The 20760-nt window shown below is 52.3% G+C and overlaps 1 protein-coding gene across 6 annotated transcripts in view; it reads right to left on the bottom strand.

The window, feature by feature from the left end:
• Positions 1 to 19690, bottom strand: part of LOC128336998 (protein cornichon homolog 2) — a 73854-nt gene extending 54164 nt beyond the window's left edge. The window contains exon 1 of one of the 6 annotated variants that reach the window (XM_053277410.1): positions 19655 to 19690. In XM_053277410.1, coding sequence (XP_053133385.1) covers positions 19655 to 19675 — 21 coding nt within the window. In that variant the 5' untranslated portion in view covers positions 19676 to 19690. Of the gene's footprint in view, positions 1 to 8702; positions 8762 to 8866; positions 9102 to 13974; positions 14021 to 14891; positions 15875 to 19654 lie in introns of those variants that run through there. The other 5 variants (XM_053277407.1, XM_053277414.1, XM_053277411.1 and 2 more) reach the window with 5 other exon arrangements.
• Between the last annotated feature and the right edge of the window lie 1070 nt (positions 19691 to 20760).

The following is a 20760-nucleotide window of genomic DNA, read 5'->3' as shown; positions in this document are numbered from 1 at the left end:
GGCTGATTATAGTCTGCAGCAAGCAGGCAGCCGTTGTCAGTGCCTGACTCAATGGGATAGTTTGGGTGCCACAAGCAATTAAAGCCACACGCCAAAGCCAAGGCCAGAGAACTTAACCTACAAAGCTAGCGTCCACCCAGTCAGACCACCCGGGCCTCTCACGCAGTGGCATTTTCCAGCTTTACCAGAGATGCTGCCAGGGAATGAACTTGGGGATTTCTACGCAAAGCAGAGGCTTCACTACTGAGCTAAAGATGCTTCCGATGGAGCTATGAAGCTGCCTTCTACTGAGTCAGACCCTTGGCCCGTCGAGCTCAATATTGTCTGCACGGACTTGCAGCAGCTCTCCGGGGTTTCAGGCAGGGGTCTTTCCCAGCCCCACCTGCAGGAGCCAGAGATTGAGCTTGAGGACTTCTGCATGAAAAGATCAGGTGCTGTACTACGGAACGAAGCCCCGTCCTGAAGCAGCCAACCAACATCCACAGCTCAAGGGGGCTGGTTCTCAACAGCTGCAATCGAATGCACACTTACCTAAGAAGTAAGCCCCACTGAACACAGTGGGGGCTGAGTGTCAAACAGACATACATAGGACTGTGCGGACTGACTGAAGTTGCCAACATGTGTCTAGGTTGCTCTGTTGGCACCCCACAAGTGGGGACTCACATGAAGAAATAGTATAACTTGTAGGGAGGTGAACAAATTAAATTTCCAGATTCGATTCGATTCGAATCCGAATCAAAACTGGTCAATTCAACCCCAAACAAGCTGACTCCATGCAAATTAAAATTGATTTGCCCTATTTTGGCAGCTTTTTTGACCAAGCAGGGCACCTGAATGGTTTTTAAAAGGTGCCAAAATGTCCCTAAACGGTCACTGAATTGATGCCAGTTGGAATCTGGCCAATTGGAATGTGGCCAGGGTGCTTCGATTTGGATTTGAATCAGCCAGATTCAAGTCAAATCTTTTTGAATTCAAATCAGTTCAAACATCCCTAACAGCTAGGCCACAGACCTTCTGCTAACTGGGCAAAGCGACACACTTCAGGAGGTGCCCCTCTTATATTTAGCGGGGGAGAGCAATTCTCCCAAGTCAACCGAGCACAGCATATTTCTAGTGGTTGTTGCTGATGTCTCCTTTGTATCACTTTTTTGGACTGTGAAACCTTTTGGAACAGAAAACCATCTTATAATTTATAGATTTATGTACTGCTATGTAAACCACTGAGAATTTTGTCACAGGATATAAATATTCTGCAAGAAGTATTCTGCATTTGGCATCTCCAGGTAAGGCTGGGAAAGAACGCTGTCTGCAGCCCTGGAGAACCGTTTCCAGAGAAGACACTACAATAGGTGCCTGTTCTCTGATGTCTGTGGCTGCTTTTAAAGACCATATACAACCTTTTAAAAATCTGTCCAGGCTTTTACCCCTTAGGGGTAGCCAGTCTCTCTGCTCTCCTGATGTTCCGTCTATGTCCTTCTATGGCGGCGGCTGCTTTTTGGTGTTTTAATTGTTTTCAATTGATTTTAATATTTTTATGGAGTTCTATTGTATTTTTACTTTTGTAAACCACCTTGGGGTGGGTTTTATGATAAATCAGTCAGTCAGTCCTGAGCTAGATGGACCAAGGGTCTGGATCAGTATAAAGCAGCTATGTACTTATGTAAAGGGAGCTGGTCTTGTGCCAGAAAGCATGACTTGTCCCCTTAGCTAAGCAGGGTCCTCCCTGGTTGCATATGAATGCGTGAGCACTGTAAGATATTCTACATGCGTGAGCACTGTAAGATATTCCCCTTAGGGGATGGGCCTGCTCTGGGAAGAGCATCTAGGTTCCAAGTTCCCTCCCTGGCAGCATCTCCAAAATAGGGCTGAGAGGGATTCCTGCCTGCAACCTTGAAGAAGCTGCTGCCAGCCTGTGTAGACAATACTGAGCTAGGTGGACCAAGGGTCTCACTCAGAATATGGCAGCTTCCTATGTTCCTAACTGTATGAACCAACAGAAATATCCCATCTCTTAATTTCCTTAAAAATAGGAGAGGAGAGCTGGTCCGGTGGTAGCAAGAATGAACTTGTCCCCTTAGCTAAGCAGGGTCCGCCCTGGTTGCATATGAAAGGGAGACTACATGCGTGAGCACTGTTAGATATTCCCCTCAGGGGATGGAGCCGCTCTGGGAAGAGCATCTAGGTTTCCATTTCCTTCTCTGGCAGCATCTCCAAGATAGGGCCGAGAGAGAATCCTGCCTGCAACCTCGGAGAAGTCTGGGTAGACAATACTGAGTGAGATCAACAGAATATGGCCGCTTCCTATAATGTTCCTGTGTTCCTAACTGGATGAACTGCCGGAGAAATCCCGTCTCTTAATTTCCTTCAAATTAGCTGCAGATAGGATTCCGATTTGGACTGAGTCCGCAGTGCTGGAGGAAAGGGCATTTAACTTTCTCCCCCCACTACAATATTCCTGATGTAATCTCCCTCCATTTGCCCTGTTAGGAAAAACATACTGGCACCCTAACCCTCTCCCAGTGCTGCAGTCACCATCAGTGCTGGGGGATTGCCCTGCGGTAGATGGTTTGAAGGGGAATTTAGGGAGCCAAGAAACCCAATAACAGGCCTCTAATGCCGTACCTCGTTGCACTCATTATTTATTTGTTTGTTTGTTTGTTTGTTTATTAATTTGATTTCTATACTGCCCTTCCAAAAATGGCTCAGGGTGGTTTACACAGAGAAATAATAAATAAATAAATAAATGAATGAATGAATGAATGAATGAATGAATAAGATGGCTCCCTGTCCCCAAAGGGCTCACAATCTAAAAACACACACAAGATAGACACCAGCGACAGTCACTGGAGGAATGCCGTGCTGGGGGTGGAGAGGGCCAGTTACTCTCCCCCTGCTAAATAAAGAGAACCACCATGTTAAAAAGGTGCCTCTTTGCCCAGTTAGCAGGGGATAAGTTAGCATTTAGCTTGGGAACCACCTAGCACAAGCAGTGGTACTCCAGAGGTTGTCGAACTACAACTCCCATCCTCCCCAGATGGAAGTTCTAGTTCGACAGCGTCTGGAGTGCCACCACAAGCTGGGAACCGCTGCCTTAGAGAGACCCTACTTTTAGTGTGTGCGGTGCACTGTCTGTTCTGCACACCACACGCTGTAGATTCAGCACTGTGGACAGCGCCCACAGCCCCTGCTGATGGGGAAGCAGAGGAAAATATTCTCCCAACATTGCAGAGTCAGAAATTGGTATTCACAGGCCCCAGAAGTTATGGCCATTACGGCGAATATTTATATACTGTTCTTCAAGCAAAGTTCACAAAGCGGTTTACAAAGAAAAATAAATAATACTTAAATAAATGGTCCCCTGTCCCGAAAGGGCTCACATTAGCCAAGATGCCTGTAAGAGGGGATTAGAAAATCCATGGAGAATAAATCTGTCAATAGCTACCAGTCGTGTTGGCTATATGCTACCATCCTTAGGGGATGGAGCTGCTCCAGGAAGAGCATCAAGGTTCCAAGTTCCTCCCTGGCAGCATCTCCAAGATAGGGCTGAGAGAGATTCCTGCCTGCCACCTTGGAGAAGCCGCTGCCAGTCTGTGTAGACAATACTGAGCTAGATCGACCAAGTGTCTGACTCAGTATATGGCAGCTTCCTATGTTCCTAGATAACAAAAAATGGAGCATTAAAAGGCCTCTTTTAAAAGATGTGTTTTAAGTTGTTTTTTTAAAAACACTGAGGGAGGGAGCATGGCAAAGCTCTTCAAGGAGAGTGTTCCAAAGCCGAGGGGCCACCACCAAAAAGGCCCTGTCTCTAGTCCCCACCAAATGGATCTCTGTCAGTGGTGGGGCTATGAGCAGGGCCTGAGATGATGAGCGGAGGGCCCTGGCAGGTTTATATAGGCAAATGCGGTACAGGTACCCCAGCCCCAAGCCATGTAGAGCTTCAAAGGTCAAGACCAGCTCCTTGAATCTAGACCAGAAGGGGACTGGTAGCCAATGAAGCTGCTGAAGGATGGGTGTGATGCTCATGAAGTGACTTGCACCCACAAGCATCCTTACAGCAGCATTCTGGACCAACTGAAGCTTCCGAACCGTCTTCAAGGGCAGCCCCACGTAGAGCACATTGCAGTAGTCCAATCTGGATGCTACCAACACATGAGTGACAGAGGTCAGGTCCGACATTCCACAGAAAACCTCATTCTATGGAATGCCACGGGAGGTGGTGATGGCTACCAGCTTGGATGGCTCTGAAAGGGACTTAGCCAAATCCAGACAGGTCTATCCATGGGAACTAGTCTGGGTGGATAGAGGCTTCAGGCAGGACACCTCTGAGTCCCAGATGCAGGGGAGCAACCCGCGGGAGAGAGGGCCTGCCTTCGTCTCCTGCCTGGGGGGTTCCCTGGAAGCATCTGGTGAGCCAAGCAGGATGCTGGACTAGTAAGACCTTGGCCTGATCCAGCAGGGCTGTGACGTCCCCTTCTATTCTCTTTGGCACTCAGGGTTCCGTAGCATTCAGTACCCATTTCATTTTGCACGGAAACAGGTGATGCTTTGCTGGTGTTCTTTGACTGCTGCAGACAGCAAAGATGGAAACACACCCGACCCCCCCAAAAACCCACCACCATCAACGCCCCCCCTCCCCCAAGCCTCCAGGATTTAAGAAGCTGGGCTTCTATACCCTGTATGGATACGCTCCTTTCACAAAGACCTCTCTTCCTCGCGCAATGCCCTCTCTTCTCCGAGAAGCCTAAGGCACAATCCCGTAATCTCCATCTCCTACCGTAACTAAGCTTAAGTATGCATAATGAAAAAATAATCGCATCATCTTCTGCTGTTTACCTCCGCCTCCAATCCCCCTCCCTTCCTTCTCTTGTGTCAATATCCAGACCGGAGGCCCCCCAAGGAAGAGAGCTGTCTTTCCACTCTCTGGAAAGCACGGTATATCGGGACCCACAGCCTGCAAAAATTCAGGAATTGAGGACCACCTGAAGGGATATTCACGGTAGAGATGTCGCTCAGGGAAATTGGGAATCAAGGATGAGGAACGCAGGAGGCTGCCTTATACCCTTGATCCTCAGGATTGTCTGCACGGACTGGCAGCAGCTTCTCCGAGGTTTCAGGCAGGGGTCGTTCCCAGACCTACCTAGAGATGCTACCAGGGAGCATCTCTAGCATCTCATCACCTTCTACATGCAACGCAGATGCTTGTCACTGAGCTAAGGTGCCATCCACTAAGGGGACTATTTTACAGCAGACAGCATTCAAGTGTCGTCACCCCACCAAATGCAAACCAGGGCAGGCCCTGCTTAGCAAAGGGGACACTTCACGCTCACTACCTCACAACCGGCTCTTCTCTCCTAAATTACTAAAGAGAGATGCACCAGGGAATCTAGGCAATGATGCCACACTCTCTGGCCTGGAAACTATACCCTTTAAACCCAAATACATACTGTAGCCACTGGCTGGTGACCCAGCAGTGAGGGGAAATGCACTTTGCACATGCTCAGTAAGAATTTCCTTCCTGCATCAGACGGCCAAAGGTCTGCCTCTTCTGGGGCTCTGCGGAAGTGGAAATTTGTAGAGCAAAGCACAGCAGAGGTCACTGTCTCTTGTGGGCTGTGAGGTGACCAAATGAGGCTGATCCCAGCATCTAGCCCAACAGCTAACAGGGGGTTATTATTTCCTCCAAAAAGGAAGGCTCAGCTAATTGGCCAACAGGCCCAAGGAGTTCCATGAAGTTGCCTCATTCTTTTAAGAAGCCATCACCACATCTGGTGGCAGGGAATTCTCTAAGTTCATAAAGACTTATTACCTTGCTTGTAATAAGAACAGCTCAGGCTGAAAACAGACCCTGAAGATCACTCCGATGAAGCCCTGGGCAGAAATTAGCTTATTTTCCTTTCTTCCGTAGCTCAGCCCCCAAGCAGTTGTGCGAACTAATCAGGATTCCAGAGGAAACCCTCAAGCGCTTTGTCAAACTGCAAATATGGGTCACCACCGTGAGTTTTTTAGGGGCTCTTCTGCCGAACATAAGAATTCCCATCACTTTGAAAAGCAGGGGGGAAAGGGTGCTGATTAATGTCCTATCACTAGCCAAGAAAACTAGTACTAGATATCAAGGGCAGCCCAAAGTTGGCATAAGGAGACCATTTATCAGTGTCAGTCTGGGATGTGTGCACACATCAGGGATTGTATCTCTCTGTATAGTAGGTTGGAGCCAAAGACGCCCTTGCCTTGCGCAGGAAATGTCTTTCGCTCATGGAAGGGCTTACTTCACTCCTCATGCGGGAATGCTGAACTGGAAGAGTGGAATGAAATCCAAAGAAGCCTGTCCACTTTAGTCCATAAACTAGGCCCACAAATAATGGTCATCTCCGGGGACGAACGACCATAGTGGTTTTCAGCCATGTCTGCCCCACTGGTGTGGTGTGGTGGTTAGAGAGTTGGACGAGGACCGCGGAGACCCGAGTTCTAATCCCCGCCCAGCCATGAAACTCACTGGGTGACTCTGACCCAGTCATGTATCCCTCAGCCTAGCCTACCACACAGGGTTGTTGTGAGGATAAACATAACCATGTACACTGCTCTCGGTTCGTTGGAGGAAGAGCGGGATATAAGTGTGTGGGTTTTTATTATTTTATTTTAAAGGTGATCGCATTGCTGCTACTGGCTTCATCACCACTTATTGAGCTAGAGGAACCAACCGTCTGACTCAGTGCAAGGCAACTTCCTAGGTTCCTTTATGCTTCCCAGGCCTTCCTGGAAATGCTGCCAGAGATTGAACCTGCGACCCTCCTGCAGGCAAAGCTAATGCTTCGCCAGTGAGCTACAGCCTCAGCAAGAGGCCTCTCTCTCGATCTTCAGGAGGCAACACAATACAAGGCTTTGCCTACTCATGCACACTCTTGAGACCAGAGCTGCGGTTATGGGATGTACTGTTTTTTTAGGGGCTTTGTTCTTCTAGGAGGGCTGAGGCTCTGCTCACGGCTGCCCGGAGGAGCCTGTCTTGTTGTTCGGAGTGGAGACGGGATTGTTGGACGAGGGGGTCTGACTCTGACACAGGGAGCCCACAGAAGTCGCAATATTAGACATTGTCTGGGGCAAAAAAGAACCCACCAAACCCATCTCACTGCCACTACAAGGGGCAACCTTGCAGGCACGGTTTATTTCTCTGTGTAAACCACCCTGAGCCATCTTTGGAAGGGCGGTATAGAAATTGAATGAATGAATGAATGAACGAACGAACCAACCAACCAAGAGGCAGCAGGACGGAGTTCTTAGTAGCAGGCCTGGCCTCTTCCAGGCTGAGTGAGTGCTCAGAGCTTCCTAGGGCATTGACTTCGCTCCCTCAATGGACGAGCACACTCACGTTCAAAGCTTGCCCCTTGTGCTGGAAAGAAAGAGGCAAGATGTCTCCCAAAACCAGTTGCAGGGCAGTAGCAGCAGGAAAGAGAGCATGCCCTGTGCCCCTGCCCTTCCCAGAGGCATCTGGTGGGACGCTGTGCGAATCAAGATGCTGGACTAGCTAGGCCTTGGGCCTGACCCAGCAGGGCTGTGCTTACGTTCCCCACCCAGGATCCTTGTTGCTTGGAGAGGGAAGTTTGCCTTCCTCTACACACCACCCAGCTTGGCTCACTCATTTGAGAGCTGTACGCTCTGCCAGAGTTCCACCTTAAAGTGGCACAGTGGGGAAATGCTTGACTAACAAGCAGAAGGTTGCCGGTTTGAATCCACGCAGACTCAGGTTACCTGGGCATTGCCTTAGGGAGCCCTTGTTGACAGAGAATAGAAAGCCAAAGAAGAGGCATTTGTAATGCAAATGTTGGTTTTGCATTTTGTTTGGAGCTTGGCTGAAGCCTCCTTCCTGTCTGAATACATGAGGCAGCAGGAAATAGCTTGACTACCAAGCCAGAGGTTGCTGGTTCGAATCCCCACAGCCAGGATGGCTTTAAGAGGGGTTTCGATAAATTCATGGAGGTCAGGTCTATCGATGTCTACTAGTCTGGTGGCTATAGGCCACCTCCAGCCTCAGAGGCAGGATGCCTCTCAACGGCAGTTGGAGTTGGGGAGAGGTCATGCCCTCAGCTCTTGCCTGTGGGCTTCCCGGAGGCATCCGGTGGGCCACTGTGTGAAACAAGATGCTCGACTAGATGGGCCTGATCCAGAAGGGCTTTTCTTACGTTCTCATGCAAATATATTGCGAGCTCTCTCGAGAGCATTCCCGTGGAAAGGCTGCATACAATATGGAGGTAAAACGAACAAACACAGATGAGAGCTGGTCTGGTGGTAGCAAGCATGACTTGTCCCCTGAGCTAAGCAGGGTCCACCCTGGTTGCATATGAAAGGGAGATTAGAAGTGTGAGCACTGGGAGATATTCCCCTCAGGGGATGAAGCCGCTCTGGGAAGAGCATCTAGGATCCAAGTTCCCTCCCTGGCAGCATCTCCAAGATAGGGCCAAGAGAGATTCCTGCCTGCAACCTTGGAGAAGCCGCTGCCAGTCTGTGAAGACAATACTGAGCTAGATGGACCAATGGTCTGACTCAGTATATGGCAGCTTCCTATGTAACATTAAATAACAAACATGTTTAATCTGCCCTGAGCTTGCTGAAGGGAAAGAAGAGACACGATATAATAGAGCGGTGTATTCCAAACGACCCAAGGTTATGTTTGGGAAGCAACTTTGGGACAATTATTCCGTTTCCTGCACCTCCAGACTGTGGCAGTTCATGCTGAGCACGGACGGGCGTTCCCGTTGGAGGGTGTCCCGCCACCGCGGCGGCCACCGCGGCCTCTCAGCTCCGTCCTCACGACCCAGCCTGCCATTACCTGGAGGCCTGAACTCTGCGCCCTCTACACCTTGCTCAGACAAACCCGCTTTTCGCCTCCGGTTCTGCAACGTGGAGGCATCGTGGGGACCGGGGATGACGTGTGTCCCTCGTATCATTATCTCCACGCGGAGCCATTTCCAACGCGCCAGTGGATATCAAAGGCCTGCCGCTCTCGACTGCTGTTCTGCTTCCACACGCCCCCGCACACACGAGGCTCCCCCTGAGATCAGAACTTGCCCCTGACAGGGAGGGAGAGAAGATGGCGAGTGGTGGTGGGGGGGGAGATAAATACAGCATCGTCTTTTTCACCTCAGCAGCCTAGGCCTGGGAGGTTCAATTGGTTGCCAGGGCAACCGTGGCTGCCAATTGTGGGGAGGGGGGCGGTAGTTAAAACCAGACCCAGCAGGCAAGATTGCCTCGTTTGTACTCTCCAAGGACACGTTCACAAGATCGTTCAGCATGCATTTGTGGCCCACAGCGGCCCTCTCAAGAGGCGTGTGTTTTAAATGCCCCCTTGGAGGAAGGAAGCCCTCCCACGAGGCGAGGCAAAGCAGTGGGTTTGGGGCACCATTCAAGGCACAGGGAACCTAGGAAGCTGCCGTATTCCAAGCCAGACCCTTGGTCCATCTAGCACGGTATTGTCGGCACGGACCGGCAGCAGCCATCCAAGGTTTCAGGCAAGGGTCCTTTCCAGCCCTACCTGGAGATGCTGCCAGGGACTGAATCTGAGACTTGTGCTCCCTATAACAGGGACTCCCAGACGTTGTTGACTACAACCCCCATTGCCCCCAGCCAAAGGCCACTGCAGTTGGAGATGATGGGTACTGTAGTCAACATCTGGGAATCCCTGTTACAAGGGACACCGTCTGGGACCTTACGGCTTCTCTAACACTGAGCTACGGCCCCGAACCCAAAGGGGAGTATTTTACAGCAGACAGTGCTCACCTGTGGTCACCCATCCAAATGCAAACCAAGGAAAGCCCTGCTTAGTCAAGGGAACAATTCGTGCTTGCTGCCGCAAGACCGGCTTTCCACCTTGCAAGCCAGCGGCAGGGTCCAATCCGGTGGGAAGCTCTCTCACGGATGTCCTGTTGAAATGAACAGGAGCTGTTCTGAAGCCCCGGGGCAGAGGTCTCGAACCTTGGGTCTGTGGATATGGCTGGGCAATGGATGATGGGTAGTGTAGTCGAGCACCTAGGGGCCCAGCTTAACACATGGCAGCCTTTGCATGTTCTATGTGTTATCATGTATTTATTTATAAATACATGATAGAATTTATTGATTAAATATTTACATGTTTGTTTATTTTTTTAAAAAATGATTCCGTTTCAGCGTGTGCAGGCAGCAAAATGCTGTAACTCTAATGCACAAGGAAGAAAACACACGTTTCGAGAAGAACACGTACACTGACTGAAAAGATAGGTACATGCACCGGCAATTGCTCCGGATTCCCCCCCTCTACACACACAACTTTGGAAGCACCTTTGGTGCAGGGAGCAGATCCCGGTTTCTTTTGAACAAGCTGAAGTCTTCCTTCAGTTCCAGCAAGGCGGTGAGACAGGTCACCATGCTTTGCTTTGAGCTGATGAGCATGGTCTTTCAGCATGGGGAGCAGCCGCGAGGGGGCTACACGGTGGAGCCAGACCCTTGGATTCCCCCCCCCTTTAAATGCATACCATTATTTTTCCGGCTCTTCTAGAACCAGCCACAGAGGCTCTTTTGGAAGAGGTGGAAGCCATAAAACACGCTGTAAGGACTGGGATGAGGGATGCCATTAACAGCCGCTTCGGTTCACTCCCTGTCAGCACAGACGGCTGCTAGCTGTGTGTCACCACGGCCCGATACTGCTAAAATGAGGGGCTTCGAACCTAGCCCTGCAGATCATGTTCTCAGAGCGAGCTGTCGCTTTTGCTAATCAGCAGAAGAGAGACACAGGAAGGGAGCAGAGGCAAGCTTACAGCCCGCCAGGCTTGGTGTGGTCTACTCTGAGTAGTGGCAGCAATCCAGGGTCTCGAAAAGGGGAGCCCTCTTGTCCTGCTACCTGAGTGGCTTCCCGATCCGAGGTGAATGTTGAAAGCTGCCTTCTGAGTCTGACCTTTAGCCCATCAAATGCAGGATAGTCTGCACTGGCTGGCAGGGGCTCTCCAGAGTTTCAGGCACGAGTTTCCCGCAGGCTCGTCTGGAGATGTCAGGGTTCGAACCTGGGACCTTTTGCATTCAAAGCAGATGCTCTGAGTACAGCCCATGCCCAGGGGTGCTGAGCCTGGAAACCACAGGACACATGCTTTGCCACTAAACTTAGATGTAAACTTCCTTGCCAGTCCTTTATTTATTTATGTATTTATTTATTTAGATTTCTATACCACCCTTCCAAATATGGCTCAGGGCGGTATACACAGAGAAATAATAAATAAGATAAGATGGCTCCCTGTCCCCAAAGGACTCACAATCTAAAAAGAAACATAAGAGAGACACCAGCACCAGTCACTGGAGATACTGTGCTGGGGGTGGAGAGAACCAGTTACTCTCCCTCTGCTAAATAAAACGGAATCGCCACGTTGAAAGGTACCTCTTTGCCAAGTTAGCAGGTTAAGGTAAAGCGTGCCGTTGAGTCAGTGTCAACTCCTGGCGACCACAGAGCCCTGTGGTTGTCTTTTGGCAGAATACAGGAGGGGTTGACCATTGCCTCCTCCCGCACAGTGTGAGGTGATGCCTTTCAGCATCTTCCTATATCGCTGCTGCCCGATAGAGGCATTTCCCATAGTCTGGGAAACATACTAGCGGGGATCCAAACCAGCAACCTCTGGCTTGGTAGTCAGGCTATTTCCCGCTGTGCCAGTTACTCACCACAAAATGCAAAACCAACATTTGCATTACAAATGCCTCTTCAGCTTTCTATTCTCTGTGAACAAGGGCTCCCTAAGGCAATGGCCAGGTAACCTGAGTCTGGCTTATTGGTCAGGGGTCCCGGGACAACGCCTGCCCAGGGGCCATATTGGCAGGCGCTTCTGGTATCTTTAGGTAGGGCTGGGAAAGCCTATACTCTGGAACCCTGGAGAACTGCTGCCAGCCAGTGTAGACAGTACTGAGCTAGAGAGACCAGCATTCTGCCTCAGTAGGTAGCAGCTTTATGCCGAAATAGCACAAGAGGCAAAGCTCAAAGGCAACTCAAGCTTCATGGGTATATAGGAACATAGGAAACTGCCTTTTACTGAGCCAGACCATGACAGGGAGGGAACTTGGAACCTTCTGCATGCAAGCATACAGGTGCTCTTCCCAGATCAGCTCCCTCCCCTAAGAGGAATTTCTTACAGCGCTGACATGTAGTCTCCTATTCAAATGGGAGGACCTTGCTTAGCAATGGGTTGCTACCATAAGACCAGCTCTCCTTCTAGGAGGACTGGGTAAAAAAAAAAAAACAGCAGTCAAGGCAAGGCATTCTGCATATGCTCAATGGCACTTGCGCCTTGATTTTGCTGCCATGTCCCCAGGCTGAGCCCGGCATGGGAAAACGGCCCAGAGTCAGCCTTCAAATTAAAACCGGCTCTGCCTCTAGAAGCCTGCCAATCGCTTGTGTACAAGCGAGAGACAGAAGGGGCAGCCGCCGGAGATGCCATATTCACAAGACTTCACCCTTGTAGACCGTGTTAACACACCAGGGAGAAAAACAGACACTCCCCCCCACCCCCACCCCACGCTTATGAATGCAGCTCAAATCGCAATTTTACCTACAGGGACACACAGAATTGTTAGAGGGAACCTTCGCCGGAGGAACCTTCGCCCATTAGAAAATGTGGCCAAGTGCTTGAACCTTATTAAGGGGGTAACCAAATATTGATCATGGAGCTGAGGACGGGAGAGAGAAGGGGGGGGGTCCACTGCAAATGAACAGCACCAGAAGGTCTAGCCACGCCTCCGAAAGCTCAACATATCTGGATCCATTTCCTTTCTGCAGACAGCACCGTTCCAAGCTATGGGTTTATTTGCAATCAGCGGCATCACTCAACCCCACACCTGTGGATACCTGTGTCGGTTTTTGCCCAAAGCGTGGATGAGGAAGGAGAGAGGGAGGGAGGGAGAAAAGGAAAACTCTAAGTCTGCAGGAGTTAAGGGGTTAAAAGATGGGTAGCATCCGGCTTATTAGTAGGGAACATCATTTTGTAAACATATGTAGTTCCCATGGCAACCAGAGCCAGGTTCCTTAGTTACGGATGGAGGAGGGAATAAAGGCAAAGGGATTGGGAAGGGATGGAGAATAATTTTTTCTCCTTTTTTCTCTGGGATTCCTGGAAGCGTCACCAAAAGGAAGGAACAGAAAAGGTAGCCGAGGGGGGAGACAGAGGTGCCGACTGCCCCACAGAAAGGGGCATATCCAGGATAGGTGCTGGATACGCAGGAAGCTTTCAGCACTGAGCCCTCTCTGATTCTGCATGCCTCAAAATCTTTTTCAGGAGATAGGAGATGAGCAGTGAGCAACAGCCTCATAGGACCCAGGGGCCATTTTTTTGGGAAAAAAAACACCCATTATTATTTTTTCCCCAAAAGTGGTCCCAAAATTAATGACCACAGATGTGCAGTAAAGGAAGGGGAAGTTGTATTACACAGCTAATGGTGCCCTCTCAACCTGGCGAGCTATACAAGGCGCCAGGTACTGCAGGAAGAGGGAAGCCTATTTTCCAGTTGCAAATGGCATCGTCTGGCCCCAACAACCCCAACCCACTAATCCTGAAAGCGAGATTCTAATAGCCCCTTGGGCGGGGGGGGGGAGGGAGGGAGGGGGGATCCTGCCACTTGGCCCAGAAATTAGGCTTCCCAGTCTCTCTTAGATGAGACCAGATGCCACACGGAGGAAGCCGGTCAGACCCATAACGCTCAAGATCCTCAAGATCGCCAGTCCTGCAGCAACCAAATTGCAGAGTCCAGATCCACAGGGTTCTGCGCCTGGCACCAGCCTCCTCTTCCCAACCTGGATGGGCACCTTCCACATGGCTAACCTCGGCCCAGCCTCTGTTCCCTGAGCTCCACTTATAAACCTCTGTGTGTGCCCCCCCCCCACTGGAAGAATCCCTCCCTCGGGCACAAAGCCACCCCTGCCCCAGATCCACATTATTTGCACCCCGTTTGCAGCAGTGTCCCACACACAGGACTTACTTTTTTGAGGGGAGTCTGTCCAGCCAAACTGCCTGGGACGTGGCCTTTCCCGCCCCCCGCCCCACCTCAACTCATTCATGGGAAGCCTCTCTCCCATTGCTTCGTGAGCCCAGCCCTGCACCCACCCATCCTGCTGCACCCCACAGCAGCTCCCCTGCTCTGCACCTCCGCCTCAGCATCTTCCAGACCTTGCCTCCGAAAGCCCATGGCCCCCCAATCCCGCCTGGCCCATTTTCTGCGCCCTCCAACAATCCCACGTTGCCTTTTTTTCCCCCTTGGGGCAAACCCCCTGCTGCCCTCTTAGCAAGCTAATGGCGCCAAGCCCCTCAGTGGCTCTCCATCTGCTTGGAGCCTCCCCAGCCTAAATTACACCCCCCCTACACACACACATACCATTTCCCTAGATTTCTTCCTTGATCACTCCCCAGTTGCCTGAACTTAGGGGCTACTGGCCAGCTCACACGCACCCCCAATGGCTCCCCAGGTATCCCGGAACCAGCCCCCCCATTACAGAGCGCCCCCCGATCTCTCCCCCCCACACACCCACATCCCCAGTTCTTCCATGACGGCTCCCCACCAAGCCCTCCCCAGGCTGATCTCTCTCCCCCCCCCACTTCCTCAGCTGCTCAACTACTTGCAAGCTCCCCCAGACCCACTCCCTGCCTCCCCCCCCAGTGCCCCCATGCTCCACACACCCCGGGCCTGCCCCACTTTGACTCTCTCCCAGCCTGACCCCCCACGTGCCTCCATCCCCTGCCCTCCAGGTGCCTCTCTGCTCCCCCCTGAGAAGCTCCCCCAAACCTCACCTTTCACGCACAGCCCCCCCCCGGGGGCCCCACCTGCTCCCATGGCGGGCTGCAGCCCCCTCGGCCCCCCTCCCGCCCCGGCCCGGCCCGGGGGTCTCCCGCCTCACTCACATGCCAGATGACGAAGAAGATGAGCGAAGCGCAGAGGACCAGAGTCAGCATGTAGCAGAAGGCGGCGAAGGTGAAGGCCATGGCGGCGGCGGCGGCGAGGAAGGACTCGGGGTGCCCGCCTGCCTCTCTGGCTCCGCGGGGCGCCCCTCGGCGGCGGCGGCAGAAGCCCCCTCTCCTCCTCCTCCTCCTCCTCGCCCACCGAGCAGGGCTAGGGCGGCTGCTGCTGCTGCTGCTGCTGCCGCCGGCTACTTCGCCATGGGGCAGGCAGGGCGCGCCGTCCAGGCGAGGGTCCGGGCTGAGGGGGCGGCTCCAGGCAGGGCGGCCGGCAGCCCCGCCACGACCCCCGCCTCCTCCTGCTCCTGCTGCTGCTCCGCTAGCGCCGCCGCCGCCGCCGCCGCCGCCTGTCGAGGAGGAGGCGCCGCCCGGGCGAGGAGCGCAGCGGGGGAGCAGCAGGCGGCAGCCGGCGCCGCCGCCGGCCAGGGGCGGGGAGAAGCAGCAGCAGCAGAAAGGGGCGGCCCCGGCTCGCTCGCTCCTCGACGGGGCGTCCTCCTCCGAGAGGCAGAGAAGACGGCGGCGTGGCGGACGCGGGGCAGCGGGGCTGGGCGCAGACAGCGCGCTGAGGGGAGCGCCGGCCGCTCTCTGCGCCAGCGGGGCGCGCGCGCGCCTCTCGCCCTCCCGCTCTCTCCCTACGGCTGCTCTTCTTCGGGGGCGCGGCGGCGGCGGCACACGCAGGGGGGCATCACGCGCAGAGAGAGAGACGGGCTGCCGCGCGGCGCCACATCCCGCCCGCCTTCCTCCTCCTCCTCCTCCTCCTCCTCCTCGCCGCTCGCGCGGGGGCTGGCTGGCGGCGCACCCCCTTTGCCTCCGCTCCTCCTCGCACCGGCACCTGCCTCTGCCTGCGCGCGCACATACAGGTGCCCCGCGCGCCTCTCGCCGCGCAGCTGCCGGTCTCTCTCTGCGCGCGCGCGCACCCCTACCCTGTACACAAACACACCCCTTCTTCTCCTTATCACCCCCCCCCCCAAAAAAAAAAACCCACTTTCGGATCTCGACCCACCCACCCCGAGCTCTGCGCGCGGGGCATCTGTGCCCCCTCGCGCCCTCCCAGTCACAGTCTCCTCTTCCCGCCCCCCCCCCCACACGCTTGCCCTCCTGACCTCCCCCACCTGTTCTTCCTCCCCCCCCCCTTTGAGGCGCCCACACACACCCTCTCTCCACAGACACACATGCACGCGCACAACCCCCCCCCCGCCGCCAATTTTTCCCTCAGTTTCCTTTCTCGCCCCCCTTCCTAGTCGCCACCTTGACTAGGCTTGGGCACGTGATCTCTCGAGCCTCCACAATCTTTGCCGTATTTTTCGACAACAGGTTGTCGGAGAGCAGGTTATAGAGAACAAGTTGTTCTAGCCCCAGCTAATCAGCCTGCTTTCCTTTCACTGTCTCCGCAACTGGACTACGTTTGGTTCACTTCGAGGTTCTCTTGCACCTCAAATGTGTCCCTGCATCCTCCACCATCTTGGATCAGGGTGGGCGACGTTATTACAAACTATACCATTGAGGTGTCTTTGTGTGTCACTCACTACAACTGTGTTTAAACTTGGCTCTGATGGGTTAGACAGTCCTCAAGTTAGTGCACTGGCACCTCAAAAGTTCACCCATCCACCATCTCGGATCAAGGTGGATGACATCATCAGAAATGACCCCATTGGGACATCTCTATGTGTACATACAGCTGTAGCAATTTTTGGTTCAAATCACCTCAAAGGTTTATGCGTCCGCCATCTTGGATCGAGGTGGATGCCATCGTCATAAACGACACCATTGGGACATCTCTATGTGTCCAGATAGCCATAGCAAATGTTGGTTCAAATCACCTCAGAAGTTTATGCGCCCGCCATCTTGGATCGGGGTGGTTGACATCATCACAGACTACGCCCTTGTAAGGACACATAGGGACACCTCAGCTGTACCTGATTTGGTTCATATTGGTCCAGGCGTTGCAAAGTTGATGAGGGTGGGGGACATACGGACACACACACACACAGAATGCCGGCTGATCTCACAAGCCTACTGGAAAGTAGGCTCAAAAGGAAGATGGCACCCCTGTTCCCAAAGGGTTCCTACCCGAGGAGTGCTTGTGCGTCACACACACACACACACACACACACACACACACACACTTTTCATCCTCAGCGGTCCCTGCTGCCTTCACACCTTCCTCACTTCTATCCATAGACATAGACGTGTGCACGGCGGCACACACACTATGTGACCCACAGCCTCTCCACTCTCACGTGGGGGTGCAGCTATAATTGAGTGGGGAGGGGTTCAAATAACCCAGCCCCCCCCCCCAGCTCCTGAGCAGAGGCACACCTAGGTAATTTTGGAGCCCGGACCTCAAGACCTTTGGAGACCAGCCACTCCCACACAGTATTTTTAAGACATTTTTTAACATGACCACACCACCCAGGACAGCCTAGAAAGAATTTAGAGGGCCCCCAGGGGCTGTGGAGGCCCTGGGCTTTGGCCCCGAAGTCCAGGGGTAAGCACTCCTCTGCTCCTGAGGGCCCCCCCAGCTCCACCCCTTCCGATTATCTCCCTCACTCTGAGGGGCCAGTGGGAAGAGGGGGGAACACGGGTCCCCTCTCCCCTAGCTATGCCCCTGCTCATACACACACACACGAGGTCCTTCCTCATTCCACACACTCATAAGTGAGAGAGATATCAGAAAGGAAGCTGGTGCGAGAAGGTGGGGTGGCTACTGTGTCTCACACACCCACAGATCCATTTGCCAGGTTGCCACTGGCCAGTGCCCCTCCCCCACTGCCCCCCAGTCCTCTGGGGAGCAAGACACCCCCCAGCAGCAGCAGCACACAGAGATCTCCCCCTGCTGACTCCCTTCCTGGGAAGAGCATTTAGGTTCCCAGTTCCCTGCCTGGCAGCATCTCCAAGACAGGGCTGAGAGAGATTCCTGCCTGCAACCTTAGAGAAGCCGCTGCCAGTCTGGGTAGACAATCCTGAGCTGAATGGACCAAGGGTCTGACTCAGTATATGGCAGCTCCCTATGTGCCACCAATTTTGGGAAGGTAAGAAGCAGCAGGGATCCTTTCTGCACAGGAAAGGAGGGCTGCCCCTGTTTCTTACCCTCTCCGGCTCCCAGTGCACACACCAGAAGACCAAATGTGGCAGAAAGGATTTGGGTTGATGGTGACCGACCATAAATAACGGCTGGCTAGTGAGCTAAATCTGTGTACTCCTGCTGTCTATATCAAACCATTCCTCCACTCCTTGGCAATGTGTCCATACCGTAGTGAGGGGATATGGACACAAGATAAATATATGAGAGAGAGAGAATATATAATTTACCCCTGCTAACTGAACAAAGAAACACCTTTTAAAGTGGCAATTTTCTCATATTTAGCAGGGGGAGAGCAACTGGCCCTATCCATCCCCAGCACAGCCTCCCTCCAGTGGCAGCTGCTGGTATCTGCCTTATGTTTCTTTTTAGATGGTGGGCCCCTTGTCGGCAGGTAAAGGTAGAGGGTGCAGTCAAGTCAGTGTCAACTGCTGGTGACCACAGAGCCGTGGTTGTCTTTGGTAGAATACAGGAGGGGTTGACCATTGCCTCCTCCCACGCAATGTGAGGTGATGCCTTTCAGCATCTTCCTATATTGCTGCTGCCTGATATAGGCGTTTCCCATAGTCTGGGCAAAATACCAGTGGGGATTTGAACTGGCAACCTCACGTCATTTCCCCACTGCACCATTCGGTGAACATAAGAACAGCCCTGCTGGATCCAGCCCAAGGAAGCCCATCTAGTCCAGCGCCCTGTTTCACACAGTGGCCCACCAGAGGCCGCTGGGAGCCCACAGGCAGGTGCTGAGGGCATGCCCTCCCTCCTGCTGCTACTCCCCTGCGACAGGTACTCAGAGGCATCCTGCCTTTGAGGCTGGAGGTGGCCTGTAGCCCTCAGACTAGTAGCTGTTGATAGACCTCTCCTCCATGAAGTTATCCAAATCCTTCTTCAAGCCATCCAGGTTCTTGGCTGTCACCACATCCTGTGGCAGAGAGTTCCACAAGTGGATCATGCGCTGTGTGAAAAAGTACCTCCATTTGTTGGTCCTAGATTTCCCGGCTATCCATTTCATGGGATGACCCCTGGTTCTAGTGTGATGGGAAAGGGAGAAGAATTGATCTCTCTCCCCTTTCCAAGGCCCCTCAACCAAGTCAGGACATTCCTGCCTCCCACTAAGTCCTGTACCATGGGCAGAACACCAGCCTTTCTCCCCACTTCTTCTTCTTCTTCCTCCCCTCTAACTCTTGACAGACAGCTCTGGCGTCAGGAACGTTGCTCTCCTCTTTCCTCACATGCTGACGGACCCTGACAAAATGTTCCTGTCTGTCAGCAGAGATGATGAATTGGCAAAGGGAGCTATCCGAGCCAGCTGCTGACTCTTTCTTTCTGGAGTTGCTGAGCGGGGTGCTGATGGTTAGATTCTTCCCCCCTGCCCCTTCCTCCTCCATCTGAAGAACGTCAATAATACATTTTATTCTAATTAAGATTATGACTCCCATGAATCAGTAGGTCATTATACACTATCATGAATATTTAAGTAATCCAAAGCATGCTTGTCCTCCCTGCAAACCCCTCTATGCCACCAACCCTGCCATTGAACAGAAAAATCGCAATCTTTCCGTGACAAGGTGAGCCTTCAGTGAGGGACGGTGCCCTTAAAAAGAAAAACTCTCAACGCCATGCTCACCTCAAGATAGGAGTGGAGCATCGAGTTATTCTCAAAGGCTGCAGCCCTGCACGACTTCCACCGACAACCTACGTAGAAGGTTGTTGTGAGGATAAAGTGCAGAGAAGAAAGACGCCTGCTACCCTGAGCCCTTTGAAGGGTAGAATAAACAGTTTTGTAAAAGCCAATGGTTTGAATCCCCACTAGTATGTTTCCCAAACTATAGGAAACACCTCTATTGGGCAGCAGCGATACAGGAAGATGCTGAAAGGCATCATCTCATACTGGGCGGGAGGAGGCCATGGTCAACCCCTCCTGTATTCTGTCAAAGACAACCACAGGTCTCTGTGGGCGCCAGGAGTCGATGGCACACTTTACTTTACCCTTCCCCCTTGGAGATTCACTAAAGTCCTAGCCTGAGCTTTCCCCTCCCAATTATTTAAGCAGGACTCCAACCAGTTAGAAGCTGGTTCTGTTGCTGTGACGGCTGTTTTAAATTGTTTTGTTGTTTAAATTTGGAAACCACCATGGGACATTTGTGTGTGGCAGTATAAAAACATAATCAATAACAACTACGTGACTCTGTGTTTAATGGTGAGAAGTGACGGTTTAAGGGCACTTACTCTCTGGTGAGCGGAAGTTCATATTTAGCTGATGAATCGGTGAAAGCCAATTTTAATCAGCATGGCTGAGAAAGGTACGTTCATTTACTCTTTACTCAAGTTTGGCTTCTTGTGTGTAACTACAGTAAGGAATGAAGCAAAGACAATGGACAGGCCTTTCCTTCCGACAAGTGATAACTTCCGATTACAAAGCCTCACCCTTGTATTCAATATTTCAAGACGGCATCTACTGAGGTTAAAGTAGTGTGTCTTTATTAATTTCCCTAGAAGGAACAGGATATAGGGCAAGACACTTTTCCCTAGGTGGGGAAAGACAGTTGAACCTAGCAATGGGGGAAAGCGTCTATTCAAAACCCCGCAATGTGGCTTTATCTGTTTTGTTTGTTCCTTTCACCAGAAACATGTGACATTTCTCCCCGCCCCATCTCTTTTACTGCTAAGTTACATGTTCTCTGTAATAATCCAGCTCTCCGACTATACAAAAGAGCAACATTGACATCCACC

This window comes from Hemicordylus capensis, chromosome 14 (genome assembly GCF_027244095.1).
Source record: "Hemicordylus capensis ecotype Gifberg chromosome 14, rHemCap1.1.pri, whole genome shotgun sequence".
Lineage (NCBI taxonomy): Eukaryota > Metazoa > Chordata > Lepidosauria > Squamata > Cordylidae > Hemicordylus > Hemicordylus capensis.
The sequence above is the reverse complement of the archived record's forward strand: the minus strand, read 5'-3'. Positions and strand labels throughout refer to the sequence as shown.